Raw genomic sequence first — 25,559 nt, forward strand, 5'->3', positions numbered from 1 at the left:
ATCAGGAGGAGTGCATATACATTCCTTGTATAAGGAATATAGTGGCCCTACCTGGTGTAGTACTGAGGCATTAAACATGTCTTGAGGGAATGTCCAAACTTGTTTTTTTATGACATGATATTCTGTTTATTAGTATGTAAAGAGTTCCATATTGATTCATTAATTCATTTGAAAGCATTTATAGGCTGCTACATATTTCAAAAATCTATAAGCTGTGTACAGTCTAAAAAACAAACACTGTATTATTAAAACAAAAACACAACCTAAAACCAATAAAGCAGGAGTATAAAAACACATGAAAGTAGATGAAAGCAAATAAAACAGAAATTCAGAGGACTCAAACATGTACCAACCTTATGGGTCAGGGAAAGCCTGGACAAAAAGACAAGGCTTCTCCAAAACATCTGAAGCAACTGAATTTTCTTTTAGAAATGCTATCCGTTTCCTGCTTAAAATGGAAGGAACTCGAATACTAAGGGGTGCAGCATGTTGATGCTGTAATGAGGAGCTATGTTAGGATAAATGGGAGACTTAATTGCTTTCTGTAGGTGGTATTGTTGTCCTCCTTACCTTCTTCACTTCGTCTGAAATGTAGGTATTCTGGTTGACAAGGCGTGGATTTCACCGCGCGATTAACAGTGCATTATGGAGTGTGCATGGTTCCATGTAATTTTCTGGCTTGCCAGTCTTGCAGACTTGCCCTTGGGAAGAGCACAAACACATAGGCTTGTGAACATATTTATTTTGAGTAGAAACAAATTGGAAACAAAAAGTTTTGTTTTTGGAGCACTCAACAGAAATCATCCATCGGCAAGGAGGCCCGTAAAACCCATTGCTTTCTTGCTCACTCAACCAATATTTCTTGTTGATTCCATGTTTCTTTTGGAGAGGATAAGCAAGATTAATATAATTTAGCATAGTTCAGTAATACAGCTTTCACTCATTGAGCTGAAGGAGAGTTGCATTCATTGAAGGCCCCCTTTGTGAGTGATACTGCACTGAACAGAAGCCCCTTACATTCATGATGGAGCAAAAACCTAGAGCAGGGGCAGGCAACCTAAGGCCCGGGGGCCAGATGTGGCCCAATCGCCTTCTCAATCCGCCCTGCAGACTGTCCGGGAATCGGCGTGTTTTTACATGAGTAGAATGTGTGCTTTTATTTAAAATGCATCTCTGGGTTATTTGTGGGGCATAGGAATTCGTTCATATTTTTTTTCAAAATATAGTCCGACCCACCACATGCTCTGAGGAGTGGTGAACCGGCCCGCGGCTGAAAAAGTTTGCTGACCCCTGACCTAGAGGGTTCTGCCAATCTTTCTATAGTGAAACATGAAATGAGAGGAATTTAGGGATTTCCATTGGTTACAATAGTCCTGAATTGTTCTTTGTAATTACCTGTAAATAAATTTGCTTGAATTTATGGATTTAGATCCAAATTCGAATGACAAATTGTATTAGTGCTATTCCGTGGACGTGAAATAGAAAACTCTGATTATTGTTTATATAAAGGAGAGTATACAACTCCTGAAGGTATTTGAATCTGAAGAAATGGCGGTAGAGATATTAAAAAGTGTGGAAGGAGACATTTGAAAGAGATCTTATGTTAGAGGACTAACATATACAGCAAGGGGCAAAAGGTAGAAATTTGATTTATAAGACAAACTCAGCAGGGAATTGTGAATAGTAGCAAATTGTTCCCATGAATTTCTTCTTGTGGTGCTGTTGTTAATTGCTGATTTTCATTATGGCCAATAAACTGAGACTTATCTCTGAAACTGTGGCTCACTTAATCACTTATTTCAAAGAAACTTTGTTAACAATGTGGTATTTAGCCCCCCCCCCCCCCCCCGGAAACAAGGTCGTGATTTTATTGATTTATAAATCAGTAGAACACACATTTAGGCATTTGAATTACATTCCACATATATTTTTTGCATATGAAAATATTAGTCTATCTTTCTGTAAATAGGCTAGAGAAAAATATCTATTCCTGAAAGACAGCCAGTGCACTTTAAGCTGAATTTATCTTACTAACTTGCAACTTAAAAAAAATAAATACAATAATGCCAGCAACCCTGATTTTTATAGTTTTAGTCTGTGTCATGGGTATCAACAGACACAGTGCTTCATAAGTTTACTCCCCCCAGGACAGCAGGATCGTTTTCTTCACGATGGCACTGATTAGTGGTACGTGGCTTTTTCATTAGCCATTGAAATCTGTAGGGCTATTTTGTAAACTCAGTGTTAGGATAGACTTTCGAAGCGTATTTGGCTGGTTTTATTTGGCCCTCAAAGAGGGCTACAAATCAAAGAATTTGCTTTTTATTGAGTCACCTAAAATTAAACACTTAATTGGAAGCTTTTATACAATCAACAAGCAGCTCTTTTGCATTCTGATGTTTTTTTGTGGGTTGTAGAATGTGCCCTTGTAACAGGACTTGAGGCACAGAACAGCATGTTAGTCCTTAAATAGCTGGGATATTGTGCACATCCTCTAAATCTGACATCAGAAAGAGAGTAGGATTTCCTAATAATGTTTTCAAATACTTCTATTCCATATGGGTTTTATGATTCATGAACTGGATTATCATCAGTTCTCTGTTTTACATTCCTGGCACATTACTGCCACTGATTGGAAATGCTTTTGTATCCTTTGCTGGAATTAACTCTGTTCCACGGTCCCGAAGCATCTGCTCAGCAGATACTTCTCTACAAAGTATCAACGGGTTTTCTTCTTCCCCCTTTTATCATAGCTTAACAAACCCTTTAAGTACATACAAATGAAAGGAATTGCCTTTGCCCATTGAGATTTTATTTTTTAAAAAACTTTTTTTTTAACATGATATGCAATGCCCTTTTGATCTCCTGGACTCATTTCTATTGAGGTTTTTATACATGTCCCTAGGGGTGGAGCCTTAGGTCACTTGTAGAGCATCTGCTTATCATGGAGAAGGCTGCAGTTGAGTCCCTGGCATCTTCAGGTAGGAGTGGGGCAGACCCCTGTCTGAAATCCTGCAGAGCTGCTACCACTCAGTGAAGGCAGTGCTGAGCTAGATGGAGCAACATCCTGACTCTATAAGGCAGCTTTCTAAGTTCTTGTTAAATTTCTGTTAAAACTACATTGGGTAACAGGACTGGGAAAGGGCTGCTGCCTGAGGCATTGAAGAGCTATTATTAGTGAGAGTAAACAACAGGCAAGGTGGGCAAGTCATGTGAATTAACAGTAAGGGGGATGCATACATCCTCTTTCTGTTTTTGAGATTCTTCTTTCACAGAATGCTTTCCAGTTGTTTTTGTCGTGTTGCTGGTGATGTGTAAAAACTGGGTTGTATCAAGTACAGTGGTACCTCGGGTTTAGTATTTAATTCGTTCCGGAGGTCCGTTCTTAACCTGAAACTGTTCTTAACCTGAAGCACCACTTTAGCTAATGGGGCCTCCTGCTGCTGCTGCGCCGCCGGAGCCCGATTTCTGTTCTTATCCTGAAGCAAAGTTCTTAACCTGAAGCACTATTTCTGGGTTAGCGGAGTGTGTAACCTGAAGCGTATGTAACCTGAGGTACCACCGTACTCCCCCCGATCTGCACCTGGGGGTTCCCCCTTTTGAGGATGCACTGGGGGCTGCAGGGCAGTGTGGGGCATAACCAAGTGTGCTTTGGTGCTTACTAGGGAAACTTTTGAAGAATTATCTAGGTAGATAGGACAATAAAATACAGTGGAAAACATGACATATTTTTAAAAAAATCCTTGTAGGTTATATTTCAGGTAGCTATTACAAAAAAGGGGAAAGCGTTAATTTTTTCCTTAACGTTGCTCGTTGTCCCCAACTACCATGTTAGTTCTCTATGTGTAACATTTAAAGTAAAGGTAAAGAGACCCCTGACCATTAGGTCCAGTTGTGGCTTACTCTGGGGTTGCGGCACTCATCTTGCTTTATTGGCCGAGGGAGCTGGCATACAGCTTCTGGGTCATGTGGCCAGCATGACTAAGCCGCTTCTGGCGAACCAGAGCAGTGCACGGAAATGCCGTTTACCTTCCCGCTGGAGTGGTACCTATTTATCTACTTGCAATTTGACGTGCTGTCGAACTGCTAGGTTGGCAGGAGCAGGGACCAAGCAACAGGAGCTCACCCCGTCACGGGGATTCGAACTGCCGACCTTCCGCTCGGCAAGTCCTAGGCTCTGTGGTTTAACCCACAGCGCCACCCGTGTCCCGTGTAACATTTATCCAAGCCTAATTTATCGAGGAGCAATGAGGAAGGAGCAACAATGTTGGAGAAGCGACAAGCCTTTTAAGTAGAGATCTTTCCCTACTGCATCTGTACTGGAATGGTTTTTAGGTTTTTTACTTCTTGTGTGTTTGCTGCTCTGAGCTCCTTTAATAGTTGAGAAAGAGAAAGTGAGAATTAAAAGGTGTACCAAGCAAAACAACTAAACATTTATTTGGCTTCAAATTGTGGAGTGGGGATGGGGAAGGAGAAGAATGGAAATGATGAACATTGGAATCTGCCACATACCAAGTCAAAGCATTGGTCCATCTAGCTCAGCACTGTCTACAATTATAGGCAACATCTCTCTAGGATTCTAAATGGCATTCTCTCCTTGTCTTTCCTGGAGATGCTGGGGATTGAACCTGGGACCGTCTGCATGCAAAGCAGATGCTCTAGCACTGAGCTACAGCCCTTCTCCTAACCATGAAAATGACCATAAATCTTAAATCTGACATGCCCCAAAATTCAATATGAGAAACAAGAAATGCTACAGTGTTTCACAGTGTTATAGAGCACAAGTCCATTGATTTCCGTGAGTCTATTCTAAGCAGGACTTAGTTGGGTATCACCCAGAATTTAAATGTGACAAGCCATGATGTGAAGAAAGAACTAAGGCATTCAGAGTGTGTGATTGGAAGTTCTTTTGTCCTCAAGATCAGTATGTGTTTGGAAGTAATTTCTATTTAAACATTATTACAGGATGAGGATGAGCTGGACTCCCATACCATGGTGAAGACAAATTCAGAAAGTGCCGGCACAATGAGAGCCACAAGTACTATGAGTGACAGTGCTCAGACAATGATTGAACATAATAGCACCATGCTTGAATCCGATTTGGGGACCATGGTGATAAACAGTGATGATGATGATGATGAAGATGAAGATGGAACTATGAAAAGTATGTTTAATTTTCCTTTCTGTTTAAAGCATGTTCTGTTTTCCCTCTAGATATATAAATTGTTATCAATAAATATGCACTTAAAATCAGTTATGTTATGGATTCTACAAAAGAATGTTGGAGTTAAAACCTTGGGAAAGGAAGTTGTCCATGTAGATATTGGCTACATTCTTGTGGTTTGTGCAGATGAGATTCACATGTGTACTTGAGCTAGTTTTCCCTGACAACATGTCTGCCCTTGGGCAGAAAATTTCATGAACTCACAGATCTCTTCTGCAAGACGGCTCATGACCTCTAGATAGCCTTTATTAGTAATATTAGTTATAAATACTTTGCTTACTTCATGCTATATTATGGAACTAAATATAAGTTTTAAATGTGATATCATTTTTATTTAAGTCATTCACATAACATTTCACGTAGGATAACTGGAAAAATTAAAATATATTTTAGAACTACAGAACACTTTTCATTAAGGGCACATCAGTCAAACCCAGAGCCATTTGCAGCCAGTTCTATGATAGTCATATAGATTTATAGTCAGGAGTTAATGGTTGTAAAGGGTATATTTTTAAAAATGATGTCATAAAGCATTGGCCTGGTTCGCACAACTTGTTATGCCATGGTTAAAAATAAACTATGGTTTACCGCAAGCAAAAAAGTGTGCTGGTGCACGCTGCTCAATCATGCTCGCTTCAATCCTCCCCTTTCCCTCCTTTTCTGCAGTTGGGAGGAAACAAACCAGGATGTTGGCTTGGCTACTTTGGTTTCCGCTTGTGATTTGTTTGAAGAGAAACAAACCACAAGTGCTGGTTGTCTTGCAATGCTGAGAAGAAATAAGGGAAAGGAGTCTGGCTGAGGAAAAGGAGGTGCGGGGAGGAGCAAATGAGGCACAATGGAGCAGAATGAATTTTATTTCGGTAACAGACCAGTTCCAGCCTACATACAATATCAAGGAAGTCATAAAACACGATAGGGATACATTTGAATTTGCAATTAGGTATAACAGGGACAATACAGATATAGCAACAGTTAAAAAATATATAAATTAAAATTTAGAATGGAGCAGTATACATTAGCATGCTGCCAGTTGGTGAAAAAACACATTTTATTATAGCTTATGGCTTAATGTGTCGTGAGATGTGTAATGTGTTCACTATCTGTTCAAAAGGTAAATGTACAATGTTGGCATTAATCTAACTCCTTGTCACAAACTTTCTGTCTTTTGCTATTATGACTGCTTGCCTTTTGCCCAGTGCCTTCAAATATTAACTGAGGTTTCCAAAAGCATTTAGTCTCTCCCAACACATTTAGCTGAATGAATTAAGTTTCTGCTGGAAGTTAGTTAAAACATTGGTGGTATGACTGTTTAGTCATAACTCCTGGAAATGTAAAGTGTCTAATATTTTCTCTCCAGAAATGCAGAAGAAACATCAGTTGCCCATCTGATGGCTATCTTGCCATATGTCTGGCAAATACACATATGACAAAATTAGCCTAATATAATCTATTGCTAGGATGAACTGGAGCAGCTTTATGTGCCATATTAAAGTCTGAAAAGATTTAACTTCTTTGAATGTTAGAAACATGCTTGTTGTGACTTGTAGAAGTGGAGCTGGCAATTTAAGACAGGATTTTGTTTATTTTGCAATGCTTATGTACAGTAGACCAGGGATTTTTATCTCCAGCTAAAAGATAATAAACAGTTCTGTTGATGAGTGATGACTCTTGAGTAGAATGATTCAATCCATAAAACACTTAATACATGTTTTAATTTGTGTATGATGCTGAAATAGGTATTTGCTTTATAAACTTCTGTGGATAATGGAGAGATTTATTATCAAAATCTTGAACTAATATTTAACATATGGTAGAAGGGTATTATAAAACATCATGAAGATAATGTTATGTAAAGCAAATGTAAGAGTTCCAAGAAGAATAATGGATGAATTACTCTGGATGGAAATATATTCACAAAGAGAGAGGCACAACTTCCCAGTCCATGGTATATGTGAAAGAGAAGGGATGCGGGTGGTGCTGTGGTCTAAACCACTGAGCCTCTTGAGCTTGCCAGTCGGAAGGTTGGCAGTTTGAATCCGTATGACAGGGTGAGCTCCCGTTGCTGTGTTCCAACTTCTGCCAACCTAGCAGTTTGAAAGCATTCCAGTTCAAGTAGATAAATAGTTCCTGCTGCAACGGGAAGGTAAACACTGTTTCTGTGTGCTCTGGCACTCGTCATGGTCTTCCGTGTGCCAATAGCGGTTTAGTCATGTTGGCCACATGACCCGTAAAGCTGTCTGCGGACAAACGCCAGCTCCCTTGGCCTGAAACGAGATGAACGCCGCACCCCATAGTCACCTTTGACTGGACTTAACAGTCCAGGGGTTCTTTACCTTTTACCTTTACCTTTTATGTGAAAGATACGCTGTGCAACTCTTTTAAGAAAACATTTATTTTAATTGCAGAATGAGTACCCTCTTTTAATGTTAAGTTTCCCATACATACTCTAGCCTCTCTCATTTTTTGGAAATACACAACTCCATGGGTTTGTGGTCCATCATAACCTTTTACAGACTTGTAAAAGTCTGTAAAGTCTGGTATTGTGGTGGCAGGTTCTGCCTCTGAACTTCTGCACTTTCATGAGATTTCTGTAGAATGCTGCCCTGAATGTAGCTGTACATCTTAGGAAGTCTTAGGGTTCTCTCTGGGCATTTGGGCATAACTGAAAAGCAATGTTCCTGATAGCATAGACCAGGGTTCAGCAGTCCTTTGGACCCATGTGCATATTTGCATACTACAACCTATTTTATTTGCTTCAATAGAATGCTTATTTCATGCTGAATTTCATTGGGGGAGAGGATCCTTTGGGCTCCAGGGAAGGTCTCTATGGGTGCAGGTGCCCCTGTGGGTGCCATGTTAGTCACCTCTAGCCTAGATAGAAGACTCTGCACATATAACAGTGTAAGCGGATGCTCTCTGTAAATGTTTTAATGAAGTCAGGAACAGAGCCTGCCACTTGGATGCCTCAAACCTGCCCACACTTACATTTTGTTGAAACAGGCTTAAAAACAGTCCCCCTTTTGCACTGTGTCACTTACTAGTTATCCTGTAGATCATCACTACATTTCTTTAATCTGTACTCTGTTTCTATTATTTAGGCTGGAAACGTTCCCTCCAAATAGCAGGGGATGTGTGTTGGATTATGCCTCAGGGCAGGAAAGAAGGTTTTGGAAGCAGACTGAGGCTCCTATGATGCTCTAGTTCATTTCCTGCCTTTGTTATGATGAATTCAATTATGATCGCCGTTGGCACCTGTGTAATCTTCTCAGGCTAGTTGCTATTGATCTTTCTTCTGTCTTGTATTCAGACTTTCATCTTGAGTGGTTTTCCTCTCCTCCCTCAGCTTCATCTTTAAGGATCTAATGGATCATGGTACATCTCATGGATGTACGGAGAGCCATTAAAATGTACATAGCCAGAACCAATTGCTCATACAAGCAGATTCTCTTTTTGTGTCTTTCCATCCAGCACCTCTGGGTAGAAAGGTTTGTGTGCACACTTTGTCTAAATGGATGGCTTATGAGGTGTTAAAGATACCAGCGCCTTTGAGACTGACTACTGATTCCACAATGGCTGCTGCTTCTTCTTCAGCTTTCACTGCTAATAGGCCTCTTCCTGATGTTTGTGAAGTGACTGCATGGGCTTTGCCAAATAATTTCATATGCCATTCAGCAGGTCCTTCCATAGAACATTGCACAGTTGGATGCAGTCCAGGGACCTGCCCTGTTTTTCAATTTTACTTGACTACAATTGATCTCCAAAGAAGAAGATTAGTTTTGGTGTATCCCAACATACCATCCCTGATAGCTGAAGATAAATAGTTTGATTGGTACCTACCTGAACAGTAGATTTCCTTCGCTTTAGCACGGATGGTATGACTGCACCCTGTCATATTTGACTACACATATTTTTATAGGGACCATACATCCACTGATCTGTTAAGCTATTTTGCTGATAGTATTGGAAGCAGGCTTTCCACTACTGTTTATTTCCTGGTGATTGTTTTTCTAAGTTTCTCTTTAAGTTCATGGGCTCATGATTCTTGTATCAAGCTTGGCGAGTCTGCAAACTAGAGCATCATGGGAGCATCCTCCTACTTCCTACCTTGACCAGAATGTGGAGCCATAACCCAACATACCATCCCTGACTAAGCCAAAGGAAATCTACCCTTCAGATAGCTACCAACCATACTTTATGGAGGACTGTTGCCTCCTCAGTTAAGAGGTGACACCAGATTCTGTTGGAAGTATAAAAAGTAGTGAACTGGACTGATCATGCAGCTTTGTCATAAAATGCTTAATTTCACTATTATATAGTATAAGGAATTATTTAATTTTCCTATTATTTACATATGCATCTTTCGCTTCCTACAGTGAGCTTAAAGCTACCTACATCTTGTTACTAGACATTCTCTCAGTCAGGTATTGACCAGGCTCCAAACTGCTTAGCTTCAATAATGAAACTTGATGAGGTAGTTCTTCAGCTTTTGGAAATATGATTTTGTTCTGCCTATTTGAAGAGAGGACTCTGTTCTGTGTAGAAAAACTGGAATGAGTCATCGTTGTGATTTTGGTGTGTCCTCAATTAGTGTTTCCCTTTTATCTCCTCCCAGTATGTGATAAATTTCTTCCACATAATGTAGTGTGGTCATATGTGAAATTCTTTAATAGTTTTGTGCTGTTTCAGCAGTATACTTGGTTTCTGTGTTAATCGTTAAACTATGTCATTGCTCTGGAAAGAAATGATCTGCCCCAATAACAAATTGTGTCCAAGGAATGTGGATGTTACTTCAACTTCACAAATTATTGATGCATCTTTTGACATGTGTTCTGTTTTGAATCCCTATAGCCACCCCTTTTTTAGTTGTGTTATATTGGAACTTATTTATTTATTTAACGTATTTATCAGTCACTCCAAAACCCAAGTTCTCTGGATGACAGTCATTAAAAAAAAATTAAAATCATAAAATCCACATAAAACAATCAAAGTTCAACACTCAAGTCCATTAAGACAAAGGCTAGTACCAGCCACAAACATGTCTTAATCAAGAGAGAACAAAAACAACCCCATAAGGGCTAAAATTTATCCCAGCTGCCATAAAAATAGAGGCTAAAATATTAATAATGATGCTGAAATATGATTTAGATGCTGAAAGGCCTGGGAAGCAGTTCAATAAAGCAGCTCTTAGGATTGGTTTGGTGCACTTGATTTTTTAAAAACGACTGTGAAATCACTTATTTTCAGATGGTTCTCTTAAATATGTTAAAAATTATACCAGCACATGTGGGCATTCTTCCTGTATTCATGCAGTTTGGGTCTTGGTGGTTAGCATGGCTCATGGGTTATGTGTGAATTGAGCTTGAGAGAGGAATTCGTACAGTCTCTTAACATATTATCTGTTTGGTCTTGTGCATGTTACGAGGAAGGAACTTTCCTGCCTCTACCCACATTGTGTCTGCCCACCGTAAGCTGAAAGACTATTCCCTTTCTGGAAATCAGAGATGAGACCCCCAGGATGTTTTTAGATGATTTCATTGGCCTGTTTCATGCAACCTCTTCATTTCTCCCTCATAGTTTGCTTGTCCTCTGAACCAGGCTCATGGTTTAGCTCTTTCCAGACTAATCATGTTGTAACCAAGGTTTGTTCTTGGCTATGGCTCATAGTTAGTTTGGAGAGAACAAAGCCCTGAGGTCTGGCTTGAGGTGAAAAATGACTGGGTAGAAGCAAAGTTGCTGTGATCCCTTCGCTGGCAGCCCTCTATATCTGTTTGTTCTCTGTCTCTTAATGTAGCTCTTTTAGAATGCAGTGAAGATGTGAAACGCTGTGACTGATAAATCTGCAGAGTTGCTAACCCTAAAGATTCCTAAAAATCATTCATTCTACTCCACCAGTGATGCAGGATTGCTTTTTCTCAGCCCAGTACTGTGTGTTGTTGTTGTTAAACCTATTTTCCACCCTTCACCAGCAGGTCCCTGGGCATGTTGAAATAATAAAAAATGCAACATTAAAAACAGTTAAAACAAACTACGGTCACAGGAATAGGGTGGGTTCAGAAATGAGTGGGGGAAAGCATTTTTATTCCTCATGTTGGAATTAATTGTATTCTGGGAGAAGCAAAAGGCGACTTATAGATGATGCATTTGGAGGAACCTATGATCTGGTGGTCTTTGTATACTGCTCTATCATAAAAATTATCAGAGAGCTTTACAACAATGGTTTCCAATGTTACTAAGGGAGGAGTTGTTGTTGTTGTTGTTTAGTTGTTTAGTCGTGTCCGACTCTTCGTGACCCCATGGACCAGAGCACGCCAGGCTCTCCTGTCTTCCACTGCCTCCCGCAGTTTGGTCAAACTCATGCTGGTTGCTTCGAGAACACTGTCCCACCATCTCACCCTCTGTCGTCCCCTTCTCCTTGTGCCCTCCAGCTTTCCCAACATCAGGGTCTTTTCCAGGGAGTCTTCTCATCTCATGAGGTGGCCAAAATATTGGAGCCTCAGCTTCACGATCTGTCCTTCCAGTGAGCACTTAGGGCTAATTTCCTTAAGAATGGATGCATTTAATCTTCTTGCAGTCCACTCTCAGGAGTCTCCTCCAGCACCATAATTCAAAAGCATCAATTCTTCGGCGATCAGCCTTCTTTATGGTCCAGCTCTCACTTCCATACATCACTACCGGGAAAACCATGGCTTTAACTATACAGACCTTTGTTGGCAAGGTGATGTCTCTGCTTTTTAAGATGCTGTCAAGGTTTGCCATCGCCTTTCTCCCAAGGAGCAGGCGTCTTTTAAAGGGAGGAGTAGCCCCAGACATACTGGGATTTAGTTTGGGTCAGATCTCCCTTTCAGATTGCTTAAAATGTGTAGATTTTTGGGTGACACATTCTCAGATGGTTTTTTTGCAGCAAGCCACACAACTGCAGAAATAAATGTGTTTAGACAGAGGGGGAATTTTCTTCCTCTCCTAGCAATGCAAAACTATTGGACATCTTTAAAACTTTGCTAACATTAGATTTTGTATATATATTTCCCTCAACTTTCTATTTTCCTGCTCAAGGACAAAATAAGTAACAATAATAAGTTTTTTATTTATAGGCGCCCATGCTTGGAGGCCCCTGGGCGCTATGACAAAAAATAAGTAAAAACATATTTCCCCCCAACAAATAGGGACTTGTGCCCAAATAAAGCTGAGATCTGGAACAAAACAAAGCTTGACATTCTAACCTAACATTTTAATACACAGCCTAGCAATAAATAGCATTGTGTTTTCTGGCCTTATATTTTTTCAGGAGTAGGGGCTTGTGTGGGTAAACTGTTGGTGAGAAAGGGATGCACTATATCAATACAAGAAAACAGAACCTGGAAGACTGGAAAATCAAGTGGGCACTAGAGTCCTTCTATGGTGGTACAGTTTGACTGACCTACTCTTGCTTTTCTACAGTTTCATCTGGCTTTAATTTGGAAAGCCCACATCCTTACTAAATACGCTTGCTAATTCGCTTATACAAGTTTCTGTTTTCATAAGGCATTTTTCCACAATGATTTTCATTCTCCCACCTTTTAGGGTTAGGGTCTTTTTGTGTGTGTCCCCCCCCCCCCAGTTTCCCCCAAAGTGGCTGCTTTTGTGTGCCAGAGAAAAATGAGGGGAAATCTCACAACAGCACTAAAAGGCAAACCTTAATAAAATTAATATAGTCTTGATAAAATATCCAGTGTGTTCTCAGTTGATGATGGCCGCCTTCAAGGGCATAGGATTAAGGTCATGTCAAGGTGACATCTCTGGCAACAAGAATTGTGTTAGTTGATTTTGCATTTTTATTTTGAGTCCATCCATTTGCCCATCTAGCACAGTACAGACTATTCTGACCTTGAGTGGCTCTCTAAGGTCTCCAGTGGTGATCTTTCCCATCCCTGCAGTCCTTTTAAATGGAAATGCTAGAGCACAGGTAGTCAACCTTTTTATACCTACTGCCCACTAATGCATCTTTCTTGATGGTAAAATTTCCTTACCGCCCACCAGTGCTCAATGGAAGGAGGATTCGGCTTGTGCCGTAGAACCCCCTACTGCCCACCTAGAATCCTGAAACACCCACTAGTGGGTGGTAGGGACCAGGTTGACAACCCCTGTGCTAGAGAGAGAAACCAAACTATAACCCCTCTCCATTATATCTAGCAAAGTGTAGCAACAATTTAACACATTTTGGGGAAATTAGCAATACAGTTTCAGGGTGCAGGTAGGGACTCTCTGTAAATGTTGGTTTTCTTTCTTTCTTTCTTTCTTTCTTTCTTTCTTTCTTTCTTTCTTTCTTAAAAACTTTGTATCTGGAAGCTTCTTTGGAGTTGAAAATGCTTAATCTTTCTCCCAAGCTATGCTTAAGATAGTAATCAGCCAATTCTGCAAATGATTGTGAAACTCTGCAAGTTAGAGATTATCCTTTAATGTGGAACTTCTGCATTTTCTGAGCATCTAATCAAGTGATGTCAGTGCAATTCTCTTGTGGATTATTGTAGTAATAGGAATGAATATCAAGAAGTTAGTGAGGCATGACTTTCCTTTCCTGCAGCAATGTTTAGCTGTTCCTACCAAAGCTGTATTCCAAACGATCGCTTAAATAGTTTGTAAGATTACTTTATAACATGTGTCAGACCAATTTATTACAGTTTCCTCATGAGCCTAGGATTCCCTTTTCTTACGAGATAATTGCCCTTTCTCTATGGAAGGGTAGCCAATGTAGTGTCCTACAGCTGTTGTGGGCTATCAACTCCCATCAGGCTCTGGCAACACAGTCAAAGATCAGGAATTATGGAAGTTGTAGTTCACAACATATGGAGGATGCTGCTATTGGCTCTTGGTTTCTATGGTCTTCTTGACTTTGCCATACGGTTTGATACACAAATTTGAGATTCTTAGTTGGTTCTTTTTCTTTAGGTAAAGTAGACTTTTTTTTGTCATTGTGAACAGTTTCTTAAAGATCAGCTTGTAAAGCATAAACATAAGAAGCAAAAATCCTGCCAATGCAGTTATTTACAAAGACTGAATTGTAAATTTTCAGCATAGATGTAATGTGATTGATCTGCATCTTCATTTCTTAGAATGTTCTCATTAAGTTGTCCCACTTGTAAGAGGGGATATTAGGGGTGTATCCAGTGCTACAGCTCTGCTAATGCAACATACTTCTGGGAATGACGTGAAAGCCGCCTCCACTCTCCCTGCCCTGGGCATACCCTCAAAATCTGCTCTGGGGGATTGGGAGCCCCTCTAGAGCAGATTTGGGGGGGGCGTATGGAGTAGAGTAGAGGAAATAGAAGACCCATTGCATGAATGGAACTTCCCTCACACGCTGTTGGATACAACCTTAGTCTGGAGTTAATGGATGCTTTTCAATTTGTATAGCCTGAGGATGTGGACAGGAACCTTGGACATGTGAGAGCTACCACATGTGTACTTGATCCTTGCCCTTTCTGTCTCATCAAAAGAGTCAGCAGCGGACTGGCAGAGTGGGTGAAGGGAGAGGTCAATGCCTCTCCTTACAACAAGGCAGGGTGCCAGCATGCCTAAAGGAGGCAGTTATAAGACCACCATGGAAAAATCCATCCCTGAATCCCACCGTATTGGATGATTGCTTCAATATCCCATTTTTGGGCAAGGTACTGGAGCATGGTGGTGGTATTTCAGCTCCAAGGGTTTCTAGAGGAGACTGATTATCTAGATCCATTTCAATCTTGTTTCAGGCCTGATTATGGGACAGAAATGGATTTGGTGACCTTGGTGGGTGACTTGTGCCAGGAACTGGGCTAGGGGAGTATGTCCCTGTTGGTTCTCTTGGACCTCTCAGCAGTTTTTGATATCATCAACCTTGGTATCCTTCTGTACTACCCTTGCTGGGATGGGAGTTGGAGGCACTGTTTTGCCAGAATCTTTATATGCTATGGGTGAAGCTGGAGTGTTTCTGTTCATGTGAGGAACATTTATATTAGTGTCAATGTTAAAAAATGAAAAGAAATATTGGACTCCAATTTCAGGATTTGCAAACATTATGTTAGTCCAACTATGTTTAATTCTGTAGATGTACCCTGAGTTAACTGAGCCGTAAGCCACTTTTTGCACTCATTTGCATCACAGTGGTATTTCGTTAGGTTTCTGTCACTCGGATTACATTCCTCTTTCTTGTTTGCCCTGTCGCTCTGTCCTGGAAACCCAATTGCTAGGAAACAAACATTAACTGTGCCTATTGATATCTTTTGAGCAGCTCCGTTATAAACACAATTTACTTGGAACTTACTGCTTTTCTCTTTTAAATTTTAACGACAGCCTTCTAATTTTCATACTAGGAAATGCAACATCACCCCAGGCTCAGCGACCTTCTTTTATGGACTACTTTGATAAACAGGATTCCAAGAATAAAAGCCATGAAAACTGCAACCAGAATATGCATGAATCTTACCATATATCGAAGAATGTCTTTCCTGATAACTGGAAGGTTCCTCAAGATGGTGATTTTGATTTTGTAAGTACCGCTGTACAGTTTGCTTTCCTGGTATCTTTGCATGGTGTAGTAATTCTAACTGAGGTCAGCGAACATGAACACTATACAGAATTCTTAGCAGTGTAGCAATCGCTTAGGAATATGGCCACCTACATAGCATAATCCAGGACAGTGTTACAGGGTCTCTTCTCCAGTCTTCAGAGAGTAGCTGGAAGTGGAGAGGCAGAAAAAAGTCCACCTTTCCTTCCACTCTGCTGTTATAATCTGAAATTTTAGGTGCAGTACTGTGCCCAGAGCTCAGAAACTGGTTGCCCTAATGAAATTCCCTGTTGCAAAATGTGCCTAGACCTAGAACAATGGAAGTTTCAAACACTGATCCAGGATGCAGTGTAGGGTTTTTCAGATTGTGAATTCCATGTTCTGCAGTTTAGTGGTCCCTTCCCTTCATCGTTTTCTCTACTATTAGAGACTTGTCTTGGCCACTGTGTGCATTCTCCCAATGTGCATGCAAAATTACATATTGTCAAATGAACTTGAACCTAGCAATGTAGAAGTGGCCTAGTTATCTTTTTGGTTTCTTGTCTCTGACAGCATCTCCCATCTTCTCTGAATAGCAAACTGCAGTTTTTTGATAAAATTCTTTATTTGGTACGTGAAACCTTTGTGATCCAGCAGTTTTTTCTCTCTCTATCACCACTGAAATAACCAATGAATCTGACTCTTCATTCTCAGCCATTTAGGATGTTTGTGAACATCCTATGACTAGCTGCTTATTAGACCCTGTTTCAGTTTCACTTGCACTCAATCATAGGTCTGTTCCTTCTATCCTGCTGAATGTTTTCTGTACACACTTTTTAGTGTAAAAACAAACACCCACTTTTCAGTGTGTTAACCAGGCAAATGTTTGTTGTATATACATCTTTAAGCTAACTTAATTGATCAATATTTTACTTGTATTGTCCACCTTAACTGTATGGGAGTATACATTAAGGTCACCCATTAGAAAATTGAGTTAAACTGGTGTAAGAAGTATTATCTATTTTTTTGTGCTAGCAATAGTCATGCATGAAGTAGATAGATTTTGTTATCAGTTATTTTAACCATCACACTTTGTAGCTCTTCCTATGAGCTGACAGTAATAATCGTTGTAGGTGTTCTGAGTAGTACAGTATGTGGAAAATTCAATTATTTTCTCTAGTTGTTTGCTTTGGGAAATGTTACTCATATTATTGGCTATAGGTACTGACACTTGTTAAAGGATAACTCATTGTGGAGCATGCATTTCATGCTTTTCTAAAATTGACATCAATTTTTTAGATTGCTGACATACAGTCTTTAAGTAATTCATGAAAATTGTAAATAATGGATAACTTTCAGTTCTAAGGAACTCTCTTCTATCTCTGTTGGATTTTGCCTTAATGGGATCTAGTTAAGGATTTTATCAGTGAATGCAATCAGGAATGACTAATTTTGTGTGTTCTAAAAGAATAGGGTAGCAGTTTAAATTCCAAAATGTAAAAAATGAATCAGCATCCAGTGTTATTTTAGGACACTGTAGCTGCTCTTAGTTTAATTCTTGTCAGACCATTACAGGGGTCAATATCTTCATTCTTTCTAAAAATGAAGGATTGAGTTTCACGTAGGATCACCTAAGTGAAAGAATAGGCACCAGCTCCTGATGGCTGAGACACTTGGGAACCTCATTATTATTATATTTTTAGGGTGCTGGGCCCCCTCAGTGTTCAGAGGGTGTTGGGCTCTGCCCCCTGGCTCCTTGCAATGTCACACGATGTCGTGCATGTGACGTCAGGACATTGCATTGGGCCCCCTCAATCATCCAGAGAAGCTGGCCCCTCTGAGTGCAAGCATAAGAGTCAGTTCAGAGAATTGGACATTAGTGATAGCAGTACGGAGGTTGAAAGAAAACTTAATTGCAAGTATCTAGATGTTCTTTTGCCTGCATTTTAGGACTGTAGTTGGCTAGCAGAGATTGTCTCCCCATCTGTTTACTGCTTTTAAAATGATAAAGGAATACCACCTAATCTATACTCTAAAAGCTGCTGAAAAATAAAACAGCCAACATGCTAGCTTGATCATGAAATAGTATAGTATTATTTTAAAAGCACATTCTTTAATAAAAGTTACTAAATTTTGCATTATTTTTCTAACAGATGAATGAGCGTCTACATTCCCCAAAAGAGATAAGTTTTCTTAATGGCTCAAAAAACGCAGGCATTAGTATTAGGAATTGATTTAATTTAGAAAGATAACTGTTAAAAGTCTCATCAGGGCTGATTGAATCAATTATCTTAACTGCATCTACATGTTAAGTGAAGTGCCTCTTTTTCTCCCTGGGTAGAATAATTCAAATAGAGAAGGCAAATGCATTTTACATCATTGCCAAAGGAAAGATTCCTGCCTTTGCTAAACTTACTACCAAACAGGTCTGGTATCCAGATTGTTTAACATTAAACACAGAACGTGCATATCATGTGTCGGCATTACACTGTTGTTTAAGTACACTTTTGATGCCTTGAGCATTTTTTTTTAAAAAAGCCATCTGTTACTAAAAGGCATGATTCTTTAATGTATTCTTAGAACAACAAATACATTAAAACATAACAATCACTGCAAAACGATGACATTGCAAATAGCAAGTATTTAATTAGCGCTACAAACGTTAAATGTGACAGCTGATTAGGTAATAGAATAACATGATTTAATCATTAAAATGATTAAGGATAATATACAGCATTTAGATAGAAATCTCAGAAACAATGTAAATTGGTATTTTATTAGAGTCTTATTGTATTATATCTTAGCTGCCGTTACCCTAATGAATTTAAAAATGCAATGATTTCTGTAAATATGTTTCTGCACAACTTTAAAAAAAATAATCTGTGGTAGATAAATTTAGTTTAAAAGCAGAAGCAAAAGCTTCTGATCTTATAGCCATGTTGCACTATGTGTGTGTGTGCGTGTGCATGTGCAGATCCAAGGCATATATAGGCTTACAGACCTAACACTATACAAGAGGTGGGCAACTTTTCTGTTGATAGTTGCCTTCCCTTGTGGGGCCGTATTCCCAATCCTATGCAGATATATTCAGAAGTAAGCTGCACAGAGTTTGATGGCTATTTAGCAACACACATTTCTGAAGTTACCTGCTATGTGCTTAATCCTTAATCCTTCTTACAGCCTACAGCCCCTGCTATCCTAGCTGACCCTGACCAGGAACACTGGGAGCAACCCCCTCCCTATGCCCTCATTTATCCAAAACTACTTAAAGGAAAGGAAGGATCGGGTGATAACAAACAAAAAGAGGCTGGGACTACAGGGGCGGCAGAGCAAACTGAAAAGGAAGGGCGACGAGAAAATTCAGAATATGGTCTCTGCCTGGATCCCAAACCAAGTGCAGCGGCACTGGAATCCTTGGGCAGTCCATGCAACAAGATCCCAGGGGCAAGAATCTTCCCCCTAAAGGAAGTGCCTAATCCAACAACCCCTCTAGATAATAAGGAAAAATATAACCCTAGGATATGGACGTATGTGCCATTCTCATACATGGATCTATTGAACTGGAAAACACATAGCCCACCCTATTCTGAAAAGCCCAAAGCCATAACAGATTTGATTAGTTCAATTATGGAAATACATTATCCCATTGGGCGGTCAGCAGGCAATTACTGATGACCTTTCTCAGTACTGAGGAAAGGCAAAGGGTCGATCAACAAGCACAGGATTGGCTCAGGTGAGAAGCAGAGAGGCATGGGGCGGCCAACACACAGGCCTGGGTGGTGGAGAATTATCCAGATCAAGACCCCCATTGAGACCCCAACGAAGGGGGGGGGGGAGAAGGAAGCTTGAGCAACACCACCAGGCCATAATAGAAGGCTTGAAAGCTGGAGCAGTGAATATTAGCAAGGTGAAGGAAATCATACAGAGAACAGATGAGTCTCTGGGCACCTTCCTGGAGAGACTTCATGAAGCCTGTAGGACCAATACTCCATTAGACCCAGAGGCTCCTGAAAACCGCGGAATGGTGAATATGAGTTTTGTGGAGCAAAGTGCACCAGACATTAGAAGGAAGCTTCAGAAGCTGGAAGGATTCGCTGGAATGAATCCAGAACAGTTGGTGGCAGTAGCTAGGAAAGTATATATGAGTAGAGATTTGGAAGAGAAAAAGGAAGCAAAAAGGAAGTTTAAAAGGGAAGTGGATTTATTGACAGCGGCCATAGCAGCAAGACTTCCCACAAGGAGGCTGGGGAGCAAAAGGAGGTTGGCAAAGGCCTGAACCAATGTGCTATATGCCGAGAAGAAGGACACTGGAAGAATGAATGCCCGAGAGTGGAATGCGGAGGAAGAGGAGGACATGGCTCAGTGAGAGGTAGAGGAATTATAGTGAGAGGAAGAGGAAGAGGACAAGGCCAGTGGCGTAGAGGTTGGATACTAACCAACTAGAGAGAAGGTGAATGGGATCCCACTGGGAGATGTGATTGGCCTGGAGCTCCCAGAGTTCGAGAAAAAGCGAACGTATGAATCAGACAATAAAGGATCAACTAGCCTAACTGTGCGAGGAAACTCATTTAAAATGGACTGAAGTGTTACCCTTTGCTCTATTTCACATTAGGTGTTCTCCTAAGGAAAAATTAAAAGTCTCACCACTTGAATTGATGTTTGGTGGACTGCCACCTGTTATTCAGCCCTTATACCATGGATTAATGGAATGGGGTGACCATGTGCTAAAGAAACAAGTGTAGTCTCTCTCTCGTGTCATATATTCTCTCCACAGGTGGACCATTGAGCACACTCATGGGACCCTCATGAATTGGTAGCGGGGCTCCAGGAGCCTATTTATAATCTGAACTGCATCATTAGGCTGCAGGCTGTAGTGGAAATAGTCACCAACACAACTGCTCAGGCTCTGTGGGTGGTGACTCCACAATTAGATGAAAGTAGAACTGCCATTCTGCAACTCCAAATGGGCCTGGATTATGTCCTGGTCAAACAGGGCGGGATGTGTAACGCACTGAATTTAACAAAAGTTGTTTGTTGTTTCAACATATCTGATAATGGTGAGGCTATTCGTTCTCTAGCTGATCATATGGAAGCAGTAGCCCATGTTCCAGTACAGTCTTGGGAGGGTTGGAATCTGGATTGGTTGTCTTCATGGCTTCCCCAGATGGGAGGCCTTAAACCTTGATAGGAGGATTATTGGTTATGTTTTTGTTGTTGTTGATTCTGGCATGTATTATACCTTTGCTTCTACAGGCCCTTAGGCGCATGATAGAATCTACCGTAAAAGCTACAATGGCTAGAAAATTGCTTTTGATGTATAAACGCTTGCCTGCTGAGGATCAAGCTATAGGTGATGATTTGTTTGCACCATAGCTTGAAAGTACAGGAAAGCTAGGCATTTGATATGTAGACATAGAGGCCACGACTCAGTGCGCACACTCTGCTATGCGGCAAAAGGGAACCAATCACAGGCCGACAGCATAGCCTAAGCATGCTTACCATATAAGGAAAAGACAGGACTCACGGGTTCTGATTGGGATGTTTATAAAAGATGGCTTGTAGGTGTGTTTGGGGTCCAGTCTTTGAGGAGTGATCCCGCTGGACCAAACTTCTGCGCAGAAATAAACTTTGGATTCCTTTTTCACTCCATCTCATGTGTTTCCTTGCTCACTTATGAGATAAGGCAGATTTTCCTGCAACAAATTTCACAGTCCTTTCCTGCTTCTTTTAAGATTCAACACAAAGTTCAGAAATGCTATCTTTCCTAGAACATCAAGATTAAATGAAAACAAGGCCTTGGGCGCATAAGAAAAGCTAGAACGGTTTTTGTAGTGAATTGACTCATAGGAGAATTGGTAGGTTGTGAAGGTTGCTGGCCAGCTCTGTTAACATCTGTTTAGTTGCATAACAGGTTCATAATTCATGAATAGTTTGAGGACTCTAATGAATAAAATAAAATGGTGAGAATAGTGTGATGAAGCAGCAGTTATATTTGTCTTCGTTGCCTTGGTAACTAATTGTTCATATTAATACATCTCATGCACATAGCTCAGTAGCCTTCTGAGTTCAGGGACAGCTTTGAAATGTTTGTAACTAGACCAGACTAGATATTTCATAGCCGCCCCCGCCCCCTACACATCAGTGTGATTTGGGTTTTGGACTTCAGGCAATTTGACTATCATGAGCCTAGTTCTGAGATAATTTACATCTGAAATGAACTTGTGCTTTTTAAGTTTAATTATGTACATCATTGGGTGTGTTCTAGCTGAAGTTTTTATATATATATATATATATATATATATATATATATATATATTCACATTTAAAAACATATTATGAATCCACATAGCATAGAATCTGTAGCCCAACCTTTCATTCATTAATTCATTTACCACCCTTCATCTGAGGATCACAGGGTGGTTTACAATATAAAAACACGAAAATATTAATACATAGTAGCAAACAAAAACAATACCACCCCAGTTTAAAAGGTTTATAATAATATGAATTACTATACCAGGATAGTACCAGTTTAGTGGTTGCTAATACATAGTGCTTACACCGTTAAAGGCTTGGATCATAATCACCACGTCTCCCATAAGAATGCATTGGGAGCTTGGAAGCAACATTATTCTCTAACTATTCTTTAAAGTAGCTTCGCAAACAACAACATCATCATCAACACCAACAACAGCAACAACTTATTATTATTTATACCCCGCTCATCTGGCTGGGTTTCCCCAGCCACTTTGGGTGGCTCCCAATAGAATATTAAAAACACGATAAAACATCAAACATGAAAAGCTTCCCTAAACAGGGCTGTCTTCAGATGTTTTCTAAAAGTCAGGTATTGTTTATTTCCTTGACATCTGATGGGAGGCCGCTCCACAGGGCGGGCGCCACTACCCAGAAGGCCCTTTGTATTTGCCTGAATTTGCTTCCCTCCTCTTGGCTCCCAGAAGCTAGTAGTCCCCACTTGAAGTATTTATTTGTATTGTATTACATTAATATCTTGCCTTTTTTCTGTCATGGAACCCAAAGTAGAACTATCCAGACCCTGACCTACTTAGCTTCATCAAGGTGGTGTCCTCATATACCTTCAGACCATACTCTGGCACCAAATGTAAAAGATTACAGTATGGTTCCAGATCTTTTTTAAGTTATTCAGGTTAGAGGCGAATCCCATTCTCTGTGTTGAAGTATTTTGGATGGGTCAAAATGGTTGCCCCCCTTTGCCACTCTTACTTACAGGTAGTTAACTGGTGGTGGGCATTTTGGAGACCATAAATTGAGCTTAAAATAGTTTCAAGGTGTGGGGAGGATGCTTATATTTCTGTCTTTAAATAAAAGGTGTCACTATACTGGCACCTTCGGTACTATGGCAGTAGCAGTTAGAACTGCTTGCCATTTTGTCTTCCTCAGGTGCCTCTGGGAAAGATGCTAAAGGAATAACACTTTATTTCATCTTTAAAATAATTTATATATCATTAGGTGACACTCTGAGAAGGAAAGACTGTGACTGTGGTGGACCAGAGCTTATCTGCTGCTGTGCTGCACAATCTGCAGATTTTAATTCAAGTAAATTAAGAAGCTTCCCTTCCCACCCCTCTGCTCCCAAAATGAAATGGAAGAATTCACATTTTGCTGACACCCTTCTCCCATTTTAGGGTTCCAAAACCAACTGACAGTGAGAAAGTAGACCAGCTCTAGTGCAAATAGTATGGAAAGTAACTTATATTTAGCATTCTTCAGTATATATACACAAAAACGATTCGTGAGGGACCATGGCTTGTAAATTTATTTTAATAGCACTGGGATCCTCTTCTCCAGGCTAAATTTAGGGCACGGGAGTCTACACCTTTCCTTGGAATGCTTTGGATACTGGATTTAAAACTGAAAAGTAATGAAGAGCCTAGAGAGGTTTACAGATGAGGGCGGGGAAAGAGATGATGAGGGAGGAAGTGGCAAATATACAGGCAGCTGCCTCTCTCTGTTGTCCCTCTGAATACATAATGGTCTTCGTTTTTCCACTGTCTCCCGCAGCTGCTATGGCAACAAGTCCTCTGATGATCTTAAACAGGTTGGTTAGTATAAAACTAGTGGGGGAAACTGTGGGTAGTTTTAAAAACCTGACCTGTTTTCTGTGATTTAGAGAGCTGTTGTCATGGGAACAGCAGCCGGAAGAGAACAGAATGCTAGTTTAAGTTTTCACAGGCTTTGCAGAGTCATAGGGGAGTTGCCACATTAATTGGCACTGCAAGTCGAGATTTATTTTGAATTTTTGCTTGACTGTCCTAATCATGTGTATCAAGAGAAACAATGCACAGCATCTATATAGCTATATCTACAGCATTCCAGAAAATACTGGTTGCCCCTGCTAGTCAACATTTATTATCTATGATGTCCAATTCCACCATGACACTGCCAAAACATTTATATTCATTTTCAGAATAGATTCCAGTTTCTTCTGACTGTAGGATATATTAATAATGTAGGCTTTATCTGTGTTAATGAGCATATGACTTTCTAGACTTTCTAAAAACTTTGAAACCATGATTCATTTTTTAAGCTTTTAACTGTGTTATTTCTATTTTTATGGCTTTTTGTTGCTCTTGCAAATATATTATATTAGGCTCAAATATTTATGTATTATATTTAAAAACGTTTTATAGGTGGCTCACAAAACAGATACAACAATAAAAATACAACATAAAACAATAAACTTTATTAAAAGTAAACAACGACAAAACATATTTTAAAATGAGGCTAGACAATCAGATGCATGTTATTTAAAAGGCTCAGAAGACCACAAAGATGGCGCCAGGCAACCATTCCAGGAAGCAGAGTGCCACTACCAAAAATCATTTGATGGCGACATTCAGAGCTGTGTTTGAAAAGATGATGATCAGGACTGAGTAGGTGCCCTTCTGGTAACTAAATCCCAAGCCATTTAGGGCTCTTAAAGTTAAAACCAACATTTTAAATTGGACCAGGAGATGGACTAAGAGCTGGAGTAGCTGACTAAACTCAGGCATAATATTCCCAATGTATAAGTGCCCTGTCTCCATTAATAATCTTGCGGCTCTGTTCTGGACCAACTAATGATGAGTTTTTGAAGAAGTGAAAGTCCTGCGACATCTTAAAGAAGAACTCCTGTGTCATGAATTTTCACAGGCTATGCTATACTCTATAGCTGCAGCTTTTAAAGTTAGATCACTGTGAAACTCTGCTTACACAGTGCTTGTAAAAGCTCTTCTAGACTTTTTTTAAAAATCAGAATTTATGATTAATCCTTTGGCATGTAAAATCCTTCATTTAGGGTTCATTTAGGGTTTCCAGAATACTCCAAAAATTCAATTAAAATGATTAAAAGCCTGTTTTTGAAGAGTGGAGAAAGTTGCTGCATTCCCATTATAGTACTGATTGATTGCAATCTTCACCATATTCCTCTAAGACTGCTATCCTATGCATACTTCCATGGGAATAAGCTCTTTTGAACTCTGCGGCTTACTTCTGGTTAGGATGTAAAGCACAGTGGACATTTACTTAAGAAAAGCTCTTTTACTGGCTGCAGTGCATCCTTTGAATTGCTGTAAACAAGCTGAAGGAGCTACCATCAAAGGAAGGGAAGAGATATCCAGCCCTGTAAGATTTTTATGTGGTTTTATTCTGTATATATATGATTGTTGTAAATTGCTTTGATATTTTTATGAAATTGTGGTATACAAGTATTTTCTTGGTCACTTTCTCAGCAACTTCCCTTTTAGCCTGGAATCCCTGGGCAGCAAAGATAACTGGTCCTGCACCCAAGTAACTGTTTCAGCCTCTCCCTCC

The 25,559-nt window shown here is 40.0% G+C and overlaps 1 protein-coding gene across 3 annotated transcripts in view; it reads left to right on the forward strand.

Annotated features, from left to right (window-relative positions):
- The window catches only part of STK3 (serine/threonine kinase 3), a 103,043-nt gene that overhangs the window by 46,614 nt on the left and 30,870 nt on the right, over window positions 1-25,559 (forward strand). The window contains exons 9-11 of one of the 3 annotated variants that reach the window (XM_053395564.1): window positions 4,966-5,164; window positions 15,553-15,728; window positions 23,769-23,805. In XM_053395564.1, coding sequence (XP_053251539.1) covers window positions 4,966-5,164; window positions 15,553-15,728; window positions 23,769-23,792 — 399 coding nt within the window. In that variant the 3' untranslated portion in view covers window positions 23,793-23,805. Of the gene's footprint in view, window positions 1-4,965; window positions 5,165-15,552; window positions 15,729-23,392; window positions 23,426-23,768; window positions 23,806-25,559 lie in introns of those variants that run through there. The other 2 variants (XM_053395565.1, XM_053395561.1) reach the window with 2 other exon arrangements.

Source organism: Podarcis raffonei, chromosome 7, assembly GCF_027172205.1.
Source record: "Podarcis raffonei isolate rPodRaf1 chromosome 7, rPodRaf1.pri, whole genome shotgun sequence".
In the NCBI taxonomy this organism is placed as follows: domain Eukaryota; kingdom Metazoa; phylum Chordata; class Lepidosauria; order Squamata; family Lacertidae; genus Podarcis; species Podarcis raffonei.